Source organism: Sciurus carolinensis, chromosome 1 (assembly GCF_902686445.1).
Source record: "Sciurus carolinensis chromosome 1, mSciCar1.2, whole genome shotgun sequence".
NCBI classification, from domain to species: domain Eukaryota; kingdom Metazoa; phylum Chordata; class Mammalia; order Rodentia; family Sciuridae; genus Sciurus; species Sciurus carolinensis.
In genome coordinates, this window is record NC_062213.1 from 197,134,240 (window position 1) to 197,146,916 (window position 12,677).

General features: G+C 66.6%; 1 protein-coding gene across 8 annotated transcripts in view; it reads right to left on the bottom strand.

Annotated features, from left to right (window-relative positions):
* The window catches only part of Arhgef10l (Rho guanine nucleotide exchange factor 10 like), a 124,642-nt gene that overhangs the window by 12,556 nt on the left and 99,409 nt on the right, over positions 1-12,677 (bottom strand). For all 8 annotated transcript variants that reach the window (XM_047548063.1, XM_047548084.1, XM_047548080.1 and 5 more), the window contains one exon: positions 8,790-8,938. In XM_047548063.1, coding sequence (XP_047404019.1) covers positions 8,790-8,938 — 149 coding nt within the window. The remainder of the gene's footprint in view (positions 1-8,789; positions 8,939-12,677) is intronic.

The window sequence follows — 12,677 nt, forward strand, 5'->3', positions numbered from 1 at the left end:
CTGCCACCACGCCCTGCCTGGCCAGTCACCAGCCAAGCGCTGGCTGCGCCTCACCACAAGGCCTCCCTGCTCCCTGCGGTCACCTGGGGGGTCCAGCCACCCCTCCTCATCCGGGGGAAGGACTCAAGCCTTGCGGAATAACGGGTGCGGGGCCGCTTGGCCAGCAAGAGGACCGGCGGGGAGCAGAGCCCGGAGCCCCGGCCTGCCCGAGCGCTGCCTTTAGCACACCCTCCCTCCGCGTCCCCGACCCTTTCTCATCCACACCTCACAGCCCGGGAGACAGAGCCTCCCGCCAGCACAGTCACACTGATGGGAACAGGAAGGCTGGACTCGAACCCAGGGCCGCCAGCTGGTTCCAGGCCTGTCCAGGGCGTGCACTGGATGTCGGAGCTCCAGGAAGTCCACAGTCCGCTGAGCAAGCCAGGAGGGCTGTCACCCTCATGGTGACACACACCACGGACAGAGGGACTGCAAAATCTGTCTCCAGTTCACTTTTCAAGAAAAGTGATCAGCAGGTTTCTGGCTTCTGGCGACAGCTCAGGAGTCTGTAGGCACTTTACCCCGAGGTGTCAGCCCTTCACCGAGGCCCGCTGGCTACGAGGCTCACCGGGAAGTGGGCAGAGGTCAGGGTGGCACTCCAAGGTCAGCGCAAGCGGAGAGCGCCCTGCAGAGGGCCGGTGTGCGAGGGCCGCCCGGCGCCCTTCGGGGTCAGAGTCCCTGCGGGAGGGGAGGCTCTCGGCCCCGCGTGACTCCTGGTCCTCCTCAGCTCTAACGGCAACCGGGCTCCTCCCCAGCGTGGACGCGGCCACCTCTGCTCTGCGTCCTGCCCCGCAGGCCCCAGCCTCGCACTTCCAAGCAAGTGTAGGGCCGAGCCCTGGGCTGCCCGGCCCTGCAGGGACCTGGCGAGGGCCACACGGCTCCTGTATGCGCCCCAGAGTCCCTGCGAACCTGAGAGGAAGGAGGGAAGGTCACGGGCCTTAGTCAGAGGCCGTGTCCAGCTCATGGAGGCCCAGCAGGAGGGTGACCTGCACAGGGAGTGGGGCTGAGCGGGCTCTGCGGCTCAGCTGCTGTGGCCTGGGACAGTCTTGAGGCAGCAAGGCCACCGCCTGCGGCCAGAGTTAGGTCCCAACTGGGCCACTTCCTGCCTCAGCTTCCTCAAGTCCAGCTGAGTGTGGAAAGGACTACGGGTGGTGCTGCAGGGGCGGAGCTGGCAAGGGCTCCAGGCAGCCTCCGGGGCAGGACCTTGGGGAGCGTGGCCTCTGGGAGAAGCGGGACCTCGAAGAGCAGAGACCTGGTGCCGCCTGGGAGGGCTGTGGCCGAGCCCCAGGCAGCCGCGGGTCAGCAGGGGCAGGGGTGGAGAAGCCCAGTTCTGGAAGGAGCTCCAGGGCTCAGCCTCACCCAGGGCCAGGCAGGCGGCGCCTGCGGACGGTGGAACCCACACTCACCTGGCCCCCAGCCCAGCACCAACAGGAGCACCTGCCCAGCGCACAGAGGACATCACGGTGCCCTGGTGACCGCAGCTGGGGAGCTGGCTGGCCCAGGAGGGGAGGGATTCAACAGCCCACACCACAGGGCGACACAGAGAGGGAGATGCTGTGCCTGTTCAGACGAGCCCCGGGGGACGGGCAGGCCACGCATCCGCGAGACACGGGGCACAGGACACGGGAGGGGCAGAGGTTGGTGGCGCCAGGCGAGGGCTTTGGAGTCACAGGCACCCGTGGTCCTGGCTGCACCACATGCCCGGGTCCCCCACGTCCCAGCAGATCCCCAGGCCACAGTAAGACAACGGCCCGGACGCTCAGGCCGCCTCCTGCCGCCCGCCAGGCAGGGAAGCTGAGGTGGAGGCTCAGGGCCGGCTGAAGACGGCCAGCCCAGCTCCAGAGCCCGCCAGGCCTGCAGGGTGCCAGGAGGCTCCCCTGGAGGCTCCCCAGGGCCACCGGGTGCAGCTGCCAGGCTTCAGAGGCCACCTCGCACCTGCCAGCCTTGAGCACGAGTGGACCAAGCGCAGCCACCGGCCTCCCTGGCCTGCAGGGCCTCACGCGTCCTCCCGGCCCTGCTCCCGCCTGCACCCCAGACCCCAGCGGACCCAGACCTGCAGCTCTGCCCCCTGGTGTCCAACCCTCCCCGCTGCAGGCACAGCTGGGCACGGAAGAGCCATGGAGGGCCACCTCCAGTGGGGGCGTGGCAAAGGTCTGAGCTCTTCCAGGTGAGGACACGGTGCCCTGTAGCCACCTCCTGCCCCAGAAGACGACCTGGAGATACCTGCTCACGACCTGCAGGCCCGGGGCAGAGGGCTGCCTGGAGCCACCCACTGTGCCCTGGCTGACCTCCTGACCCCTCCACACCCTCCAGGGAAGGGGGCTGTGGGATCTCCAGGCCGACCCCACCTCCCACGCCTTACAAGCTTCCTGCAAGGAAGTTCATCTGGGCCTTCCAACCTCCATCCTTCTTGCTGCCAGAAAGGGCTCACCCTCCTTTCCCACTTGTTTCTGCTGGAGCTTCCTGGGCAGTTTCCACAATCTTTCAGAAGTCGATTTCTCACCTTTTCCTTGCCAAATGTTAATTTAAGCAAGAAACAGATGGCAAGGACAAGAATACACAATACAAAAAATGTCCAGCCATGTGTAGTGGCCACACCTCCAGTGGCTTGGAGGCTGAGGCAGGAGGATCACAAGTTTGAGGCCAACTTCAGCAAGTTAGCAAGACCTTGCCTCAAAATAAAAAAATAAGTAAATAAAGGGCCGGGATGTGGCGCAATGGTTAAGCACCCTGGGTTCAATCCCTGGTACCAGGAAAAAAAAAAATGACTAGCCAATGAACAGCTGGCTCGGCGGAATGCTGTGCCCGCCCTGCCTGCGCAGCCCCAGGCCCCTGGGAGGACTTGGTGTATCTCTCCACCCTCACGACAATTTGCATACCATTACCCAGGAAGCCCTGCGCCCGGATTTCACTTTTGCGAATTCCCACCCGTTTCATGTCATAAATAAGATGGGAGACGGAAACTAATACAGCCCAGCCATGCATTATTCATGCCGCGCCCGCGTCCTGATGGATCTAGAGCAGCTAATACATGCAAACTAAGTTTGGGCACTAAACGTGCAGATTAAGGGTGGGGGAGGCAGGAGTGCGTGGGGCGGGCAGGGGGACGGGGGGCCCCGGGTCCTCCTCCCTGTGCTCAGCGTCCAGGCAGCGCGGAGGCGCAAGCGGGACTGGGCTGGGCCGTGCCAGGGCACTGTGGGAGGCTGACAGGGGTCAAGTCCTGCTCCAGCTGGAAGCATGTACCCATTCCCGAGGCCGCCCGCTGCCTTCCCTGAGCCCCTCCTGGGCCTCAGGCTGGTCCCCAGGTCTGGGCCTCTGCCTGCGGAGCCCGTCTGGTTAGTCCCGAAGTCATCAGTGTGCAGCGGAGGCACGGTGTGGCTTCCCTCGGGCCAGGCGTGACCCAGTGCTGGTGGAGGCTCGGAGCCTGACGGACGGCTGCCCCCATCAGCCCTTGCGGCAGCCCCACCAGGCGGGAGCCCAGCCAGGCACCAGATGCTGGCCGCGCCGGCCACTCTCTGGCTGGCGGAGAGCCTGGCCCCCAGGGAGGCCCCCAATCCGCTGAGCTGAGCCGTGCCCCGGGGGAGGGTCCCTCAGGGAAACGCCCCGAGACAGGCTCTCAAGTGACAGCCGTCGCTGGTCCACCGCACATGGTCCCTTTGCCTCACAAGACCAGGAAGACAAAGGTGGTGGCCGGAACCCGCGCACCCTCCAGGCTGCCCCGCAGCAGTGCGTGGTCACCGTCAAGACAGGTCCGTCCCGGGCCAGAGACCCTACACGAGCCCTTTGTCTCAAACACTTCCCGCCCGCTCTGGGCCTGGCCTCCCTGCCGACCTCCTGGACCACAGGGTTCCCCTAAGACCAGACTTCCAACCTGCATCCACAAACAGGGCACCACCGTGTCCCTGCAGGAGGAGGCCGAGCACCCCGACCACCCCCGAGGTGCCCACCAAGATTCAGGAGGGTGCCCTGCTCCCACCCCAAACCCGCCTGCACTGCGCAGGGCCTGGCCCAAGACTCGGGGGCACAGGGCAGACCAGGTCCCCTCTGCACAGTGCTGCATCCCACAGAGCTGGCAGATGACCGTGACCAAGGCGGTGTTTCCAGAAGGGCTCCCATGGCCGTAAAGCCAGGAGACGTGTTAGGCTGACCTGGGCAGGTGACTCGGCTAAGCAGCGGACAGGGGGCCTCACCTGGGGAGACAGCGGTCAGGCGGAGACCTGAGTGATGGAGATGGGGCCACTCGGGTGGGAACAGTGTTCCCGGCAGTGGGAACAGAGGAGCCTGGTGGTTCCCTGGCCAGCAGAGGCCAGAGCTGCAGAGCAGAGAGGGCCGGCCCTGGTCCAGCGCCATCTGTGCGTCAGGCCCAGCAGACCTCTCGGCGCCGCTGGTATCAACAGCCCGGCTGATCCCCCGCCCCACCACCACCCCTCCATGAGCCAGGGAGGCGGAGGTCCAGGCCGAGAGCGCCCAGGGCAGCGGCCGGCACCCCCCCACTGCAGCTCTGCGGCCCAGCAGAGCGCCCCGCGCGCCACAGGCCTCCTGTCAGACGGTGCCCAGTGTGTTTTTTTTAAATTAAGATGCAACAATCATCCCACAGCCGGCTCCCCCTCCAGCGATCGCTTGAAATGAACTCCAGACGACTGGATTAGGCTTTGAAGGTGGCGATCTGGATAATGAACGGGCAGGACGCGGTGTTGACACAGGCCCTGGTGAGCCGCATCACTGTTCAACAGGCCCGCTCCGCCGCGGGGACCAAGGAGCCGCGCAGGCAGCTGGTGCAAGGCCAGAGGCGGACGGCGCCGCTCTGCGGAGGAAGGACCCGTGAGCACCGTCAGGGTGGGGCTGGGCCAGCCGGGCCAGGGGCACGCAGGGGCCAGGCCGGCTGCGGACGGTACCTGGTCACCTGAGTCACCGAGCTGGCCCTGGGCGGGGTTGGCTCGCTGTGCCTCTTCCGCCTGGAGTGCCCACCTCCCCCGGCCTAGCCATGCCCCCCGGGACCCTGGCCTCCAGACAAGGTCGCCCACCCCCGGCTGCCCCGCCTCTGCTGGGTCGGGTGCCCCTCGGTGCCCCCTGGACCTGGGCTGGCCCCTCCCCGGCCTCCTGGCACTGGGAGGAACTGACAGCCCTGGGTCTCTGTCCCCCTGGACCTGAGCTCCTGAAGAGCCCAGACCCACCTCCCGCCAGCACCAGACACCAGGGCCAGGAAGGCCGAGCTGCTCAGGCCCCAGCACCCGCCCTCACGACCTCCACCAAGGAGTACCGTGCTGCCCGTCACGAAGCGGACCAACAGGCCTGGGCCTGTCCCGGAAGACATGCTGCTGAATAAAACCGGCCAGGAATCCAGGAGGTCCCAGAGCGACACCCAAAAGCCGAGGCCAGTGCAGCCCAAAGGAGGCACAGCCTCCCTCCCGAGGCAGCCACACCGGTGAAGAGGAGGCCGGTGCTCGATCCTGACCGCCTCTTTCCTGCTGTGTGACCTAGGCATATTACTTAACCTCTCTGTCTCTCTCCTCATCTGTGAAGTGGCAATAATAATAACTCTCACCTCAGAAGCTGTTCAAGCACCAGCTGTGCACACGCAAAGCACTCCAACTCGCATTCCAACTCACGGTTGGTCTACATAAACGTGTGTTGGTCGTTACTAACCTCATAGGGATGGAAGGAATCAGGAAAAGCTGCTTAGAATCCACGGAGTCCCTAGACTAACGGGATGTCCTCACGCTGCGGCCTGGGCCAGGAGGCCACACCCTCAGCCAATACACTCCTGGGCCTCCTGGTCTGGAGACAGAATGGCTGTCTCTCAAACTCCCACGTGGCCGCCTCAAGCCAGGGAGAGCCTGTGCAAGGCCACCTCGCAGCCCGGCTGGAGCAGCAGACCAGGGACGGCCAAGACCATGGGGAGAGCGAGCCAGGGGCAGCAGGTCTCCAACCTGGTGAGCGCGGAGCCCAGGAGCGGGTGGGACGATCGCTAGCAGCAGCCAGGCGGCGGTCTCCAGGGCCCCAGCACCAAGGGCCGGCTTCCGGCTACGCCAAGCTGCAGAGTGCAGGGCGCTGACCTTGATCTGAGCCCAGGACTGTGCTGAGGGCCGCCCTGCCCACAGCCTGCGTTTCCAGGCCCTCGGGGCTCCCTGGGGCTCCCCATCCTGGGGCAGAGGCTCCCGGCCACCCCTCCACCCCCGGCCCCCTGAGCTGCGCAGGTGGAAGGCCAGCTAATCTGGAATCATGGCGGCCTCAGGCTCCAGCTGTGCCCAGAGCACAGCTGCATGGCCTCAGCGGGACTGTGCTGGCCGGAACAGCGAGTCCGCAAGCCCCGCTCCGCCCTGTCCTCCCGGGAAGGTCAGCAGGAGGGACTTCCTTCCGCCAAGCAGGTCATGACCCCCGCCCACAGACAGCCCGGCTCCAGGAGCAGCCTGGCTTCCCAATACAGTGCGTCTGCACCGCAAGCACGCGTCAGGCGGACCTTCCGAGAGAGCTGACCCTCCACCCGCGCTTCGTGGACGAGGTAACCGAGGCCCAGGAGGCTGGGAGACACCGAGGCTGCACGGCCTGGTGGGGGAGAGCCACGGGGGCTGAGCTGCCCCGGGGACCAGAGGCGGACAGGCCGGGACAGGGCTGGGGGCTGCTGCTTAGGATGACCCCCCACTGGGCCCCAGAGGGTCTCCAGTCTCTCTGGCTGCAGCAGAGCCCAGCGGGCGTGGCCTGACCGCCTCCAGCCACGGATCACACGTGGCCACTCCAGACCCTTCCCTGGAAACGCCTCAGTTCACGATGCCACCTCCCTCGGTGTCCCAGTCCTGTTGGCCACACTGAGAGGGCCCTGGTCAGTGGGGAGCTCTGAGGCCTGTCCTCTCGCCCTGCTTTCTCTGCTGTGGGCTTCTTCCTGTCTTGGGGCTCATGTCCCCATATTGAGAGCAGAGGTTGGGGCTCCCCCGCCAGACAGAAGGCCCCTGAGGACAGGCTGGGGCTCCTCCGGCCACTGCCCTGCACTGAGCAGCCGCGTTCCTCCTGCAGTGCAGTCTGAGCCCGTCCTGGGCCAGCAGGGGACACTCGCAGGGCAGCTGCCCCTGGTGTGAGGACGGTGCTGGGAAGCCTGGCGGGGCCGGGGTGGCAGGCCCGCGTCCAGGCCACACGCCCCTCTCCCACCGGGCGGCTGAGACCCAGGGAGCAGGGTCCCCGGAGTGCCTGGGCGCCCTCCACCCGGCTCACCCTCCTCTACACCGTGGGGCGCGAGGCCCTTGGAAGGAAGGGGCGGGGTGAGGGTGGGCCCAGTGGGAAGCCCAGGAAGGGAGCCTGTGGCTGCAGCGGCTCAGCCCCTCCCCAGCGCCGTGGAGGCCAGCAGCCCTTGGGGCCCCCTGGAGCCACCATCGCCCCCCCCCCTCCACAGACACATCACAGCCCAAAACCCAGCTGGGTTCACACCCAGGGCACCTGGGGTGCTGTGAGGTCCTTCTGGACAGAGGCCCTCCCCAGAGTGTGGGCCTCGCCCAACAGCTGAAGGCCTGACCGGGACCAGGTGGCCAGCAGAGGAGCCGTGCTCTCGGCCTGCGCCTTCTGGCCGGGACGCAGGGCCCATCCCGCCTCTGGAGCCGTGGGCCCTCCTGCCCTGCTCTGCAGCTCCGAGCGCCTCAGCCTCTAGCCACGGGAGGGAGCCCACTCCTCAGGAGAGTCTCCGCGCCACGCAGACGGCGGATGCTCCCCGGGCTCACGAGCCCTGCTCTCTGGAGAACCCTGACACAGGAGCCGAAGGACTGCAGGGAAGGACACGCACTCCTGCCCTGTAGGCTGAAACGGGCGCTCGCGCGGGCACAGGCACAAGGCAGGGGGCACGGCTGACGGAGCAGGACCAGGGACGGAGCCTGGTGCACAGCCCTGCATACTCTCCTGTGCCGCGGGGTGCAGGGAGCTGAGCCCGGGAAGGTGCGGGCCGCCATGTGCGCAGCCCAGGCCCAGAGCTCCCCGCGGTGCCCCTGCCCGGCTCCCCATCTGTTGGTCAGGATCATCCCCGGGGCCCAGCCCGGTCACTGTGATCTGACCAGCCCCGACTCCGCCCAGAGCTCTGACAGCTGACAAGTGGCCAGTTCACAGCTGCACGAGAGGTGACCAGGGCCCGTGAAGTCCACCCTCGACAGGAAGCAGGCAGGGGCCACCTGGCCAGCTGGCGCTGCACCAGCCCCTCTCTGGGCCAGGGGCAGCTCACACCAAAGGAAGCCCCAGACGAACCAAGCGATGTCCCCAAAACCCAGCTCAGGCAGCCATGTCCAAGTCTCCTGCAGCCGCCCAGCAGAGACAGCAGGGTCTGGCAGGTGGGTGGCCCACGCTGCTCCCGGGTCCAGCAGGATCAGGCCTCTTGCCAGGGCCTGGCCAGGTGGAGCTTGCCCCAGGGTGAGGTGGCACCCCGGTGGCCTCCTCCAAGTCACCTGAAGGGTCCAGGCCCAGAAGGGCTGTGTCCACAGGAGCCAGGCCTCAGCACAGCTGGGGCTCCTGGCACAAGTCCTCGGGGACAGTCCCAGGCCAGGACCCAGCCCCCCACAGGCCCAGCAGTGTGACTCGGGATCCAGACCCCAGCCCGCAGCTGTTGGGACCCTTCCACTCACGGCAGCCTGGGATGCAGGTCAGGGACAGCACGGGTCCCCTCTGCTTCCCCACTAACTGTCCAGCCCTCCCCTGGACAGAGCCCAGAGCCAGAGAGCACAAGAAGGGTCAGCAAGGGTGAGCCCAGCAGGGCCGTGAGCCACAGGGCCGGCCAGTACCTGAGTCTGCAAGGTGGAGGCATCCAGGACGGTGACCTGCGGGCCACAGCTGGCCCACACGGCGTCCTCCAGGCTCAGCAGGGTGCGAACAGGGCTGGGCCCCACGGCCAGGCTCACTGGAGGGCTCTCCAGGTCCCAGAGGACCCCGCCTGAAGGGAGAGGGGACACACATCAGGGTGGCAGCCTCCGCGGCTTCTCCCTCCTTCCCGCAGGGTGCCGGGTGCCGGTCCTCCTCTGCCCCCACATGCGTGTCCCCACGCTGAGGACCACGTGTGAACCCTGCCCTCCCTCCTGTCTCAGGTGCACACGCCAGGCGTGCCCCCAGGGAACCTGTGGAGGGAGCAGGAGCCAGCCAAGCCACCGCCCAGCTGGGGACAGTGAGAGTGCCAGAGGCCTGGCAGCTGCCCAGATAGGGAGCAGAGCCAGCACCGGTGGGGACCAAGGGCTGCTCTGAGGAGGCCACGTCACTCCAGGCCCTGCGGGGCAGCGTGACAGCAGAAAGTGTCCTGGACCTGGGGACTGGCCCTGGCCCTGTCCCAACTCACTGAGGTCTGTAGCTGGTCTCCCCTCCCCCCAGCCTCGGCCTCCCTGCTCTCCCCGCCCCAGCCTCGGCCCCCCGCTCCCCCCACCCAGCCTTGGCCCCCCACTCCCCCCCAGCCTTGGTACCCCGCTCCCCCCCCAGCCTCGGCCCCCGCTCTCTGCCCCCCAGCCTCGGCCTCCCCGCTGTGGAGGGGGAGGGCCTCTCGGACGTCTCTGACCCCTGGTTCGTCCAGACTGCAGGGTGACTTCGGTGGCCTTCGCACCCTCGTGGGCTGCCTCCTCCTCCCAGCCAGCCTCTGGGAGACACTGTGCTCTGCCCTACTCTGAAACTGGGACACCGCAAGTTTAACCCCCACGTCGCAGAGCTGGGCAGTAATCCACGCACGCAGGCCCCTGCTGTGTGGCGTCCTGGGCCACAACACAGCAGTCTGCAGAAGCAGGCATCGATGTCACTTAATTAAGGTGACAACAGAGACCCAGAGCTGAGAACCTGCACAAAGCCACCACGGGGCGGCGGACCAAGTTGCATCTGAACTCAGCTCTGACTCTGGCCTAACCTCCAGGCCGCCTGCTAGGACTTCGGAAGGCCCTGGAGCTAGGACTGGCATCTGGGAGGGCTGAGTGGCCAGAGGCAGCCAGGCCTCCACCAGGGACGCTGACCCCGCCAGGACCCCGGAGCCCTGAAACGCAAGGCTTTGAGCGCCCCCCAGTGGCCAGAGGTGAGACGCGCTTGTGGCCAGACGCTGGAGCTTCCGCTGCTCAGATGGGCAAGGGGCAGCCAGGGGCCAGGCAACACCCCAAATTGGGAAGTGGGGTCACCACAGCCCCACCTGGCTGCCTGAGGCAGGGGCCCAGGCCTGAAAGTCCGCAGGATCCCACGAGCTGGGACCGCCCACCTCCACATGCTGAGATCCCCGGACGCAGGGAGTCCTGACCCAGGACAGGAGAACAGGTAACACCACCCTGCTGTCACGTCAGGAGGGACGTGGACTGGGTGTCCGACAGAGGCCCTCGGAGGCACCCTGACCAGTGGCTGCCCCGCTGGGACTGGTTTCCCTGTCGGCATCACAAGGGGACAAAACTTTGTCCTCTAAGGTCCTGGCCAGCCCGGATGCCAGGACTCTGAGATTACAAGGGGCAGTCGCTGGAGCTCTGGAGCCCCTGCGTGTGTCCCTCGGGCTCCCCTCCCTCTCGGGCTGTGGGAAGCATGGCATTCCAGAACCTGCTCCCGGCACATGCCGCCCCCTCGGTGACAGGCCACCCATCCGGGCCAGCACCAGCTCTGATGGCAGCAGGGACAGGAAGCCTGTCTCAGCGGAAGCTCCTTCAGGAGAGGGCCCTTCTCCCCAGCCCACAGGGGACAACCAGACCTGCTGGTGCCAGGAGGCTGAGCGGGACCCAAAGGCAGCCCTGCCGGGTGAGTGATTAACAATGCAATGCCACACAGATGCGGTGACAAGAAGCAGAGGCTCCTGGGAGCCACCCTGAGGGCGTCTGCACCCCTTCACAGGCCAGGAAGAGAGGCTTGGGGAGGCGGAGCCGCAACCCCAGGCAGCCCGACTCCCGCCCATCACACACCCCAATGCCACTGCCTCCAGGCCTCTGGCCCCGCAACCGCAGCCCAGGGTCAAGGCAGAGGGAGGGCTCCCTCCCTCCCACCCACACTCGCAGCCCTACCCCGCCCACCTCCCAAGGACACCACGCGTGGGGGTGGGGCTGGATGAGGCAAGACCTCTCCCAGAAGCCTCCCTGGCTGTGGCCAAACCAAACCTCCAGAGCGGGCTGCTGGGGCGCTGTGACTGCCCACTCACCTGTCCACCGGCCATAGGGGCCGGTGCCCAGCCGTTTCCTGTAGCACTGGACAAACCCAAGGTGCTGCCTTCAGGGGTCTCCTGACCCCCGACTGCCTGCTGCTACTTCCCCTCTGGCTCCCATCCCTCTGGGGTCCCCGCCAGACCAGCTGCTCTCCTGCCTCCGGGCCCTTGCGTGTGCCCCACGCTGCCCACGTCTCAGTTCTGAGCTTCGGGATCCAGCGCCCCACGCTCAGGCAGCAGGACCCCGAGGCAGCCCGACCCTTCGCTGGGGTGCTCGGCATAAGGCCAGAGCTGGTGGCTGCTGTCTCTGACTGATCCGCCTCCCTCTGGAGGCTGCCAACCCCAGGAGGGCAGGGCGTCTGTGGAGAGATGCAGGCGCTCAGCAAACCCTTGGGGTCAAGGTCTGCGAGGCCCCCTCCCATCGGCTCTGCTGGGCAGGCCCAGGCCCCTTGGTCTGCAGAGACCCAGCCCAGGAGGCAGGATGCCTGGGTTGGGTCTCGGCCCAGCTGGAAGGGGAGGGAGGGGTCCAGTGGTCCCCAAGGCCCTCTGGATCTGACCAACGCCAGGTCCAGCCCCAGGACAATGGTTGGACCCAAAATTCCATTATGGATTGAATTGTCTCCCCGAATCCGTGTGTCGAGCCCACACCCATACCTGGGAATTCAACCTTATTCACAAAGTGTCCTGTGGCGGTGGTAAGAACAGGGGGTCCTGCTGGGGTAGGTGGGGCCCCTGTCCAGGGTGGCCGCAGTCCTTAGAAAAGGGGGATCTGGACATCAAGGAGCCAGCGCAGGGGTAGGGTCAGGTGAAGCCCGGAGCCACAAGGCCACAGCCCAGGGGCTGCTGGGGCTGCAGGCCCGGGACAGACGCCTCCCTCAGCCATCAGAGGCACGAGGCCCTGCGCACACCTCCATCCCGGCCTCAGCCTCGAGGGTGAGGCAGCACGTCTCCGTCTGAGCCACTGCTTAGGGACTGGGTGACACGGCAGCACCCCAGCCCTGCCTGTGCCCCAAATCACCGAGTCAGGAGCCAGGGGACAAAGGGCGGAAAGCAAGCCGCGCTGGGGCAGGGGCCGGGGCGGGTGGAGGCAGGGCCCCCGGTATGCAGCGGGCGCCAGCGGTGGGCGGGCCCTTGGGAGCGGGAACAGGCTAGGCCTCCGCACAGCGGGGCCTGCGTTTACGCTCACATGCACGCTCCGTCTGACGATGAGAGGGATGTCCCCCTCCTTCTTACCCCTTTAATTAAAAACTATAAATGCCTTATCAAAAGCTAATTAAAAATACCAACGCAGTGCCAAGTGGCAAACCCAGCTCAGCGTGGTGCCCGTGCAGCGGCGAGCAGGCACCAGGGCACACCCAGCCACTGCAGCCGAGGGCTGAGCCGCCTCCCGGGCACCTGGGGCAGCACACGGGCCACCCAGCGGGCCACCCAGCCCTCCACGTCACAACGGAGGCTGAGCAAGCACAGGGCACAGACGTGACGCTTGTCTGGCCGCAGACAAGCAGCACCCGGCTCAGCATCCGGGTCCACACGG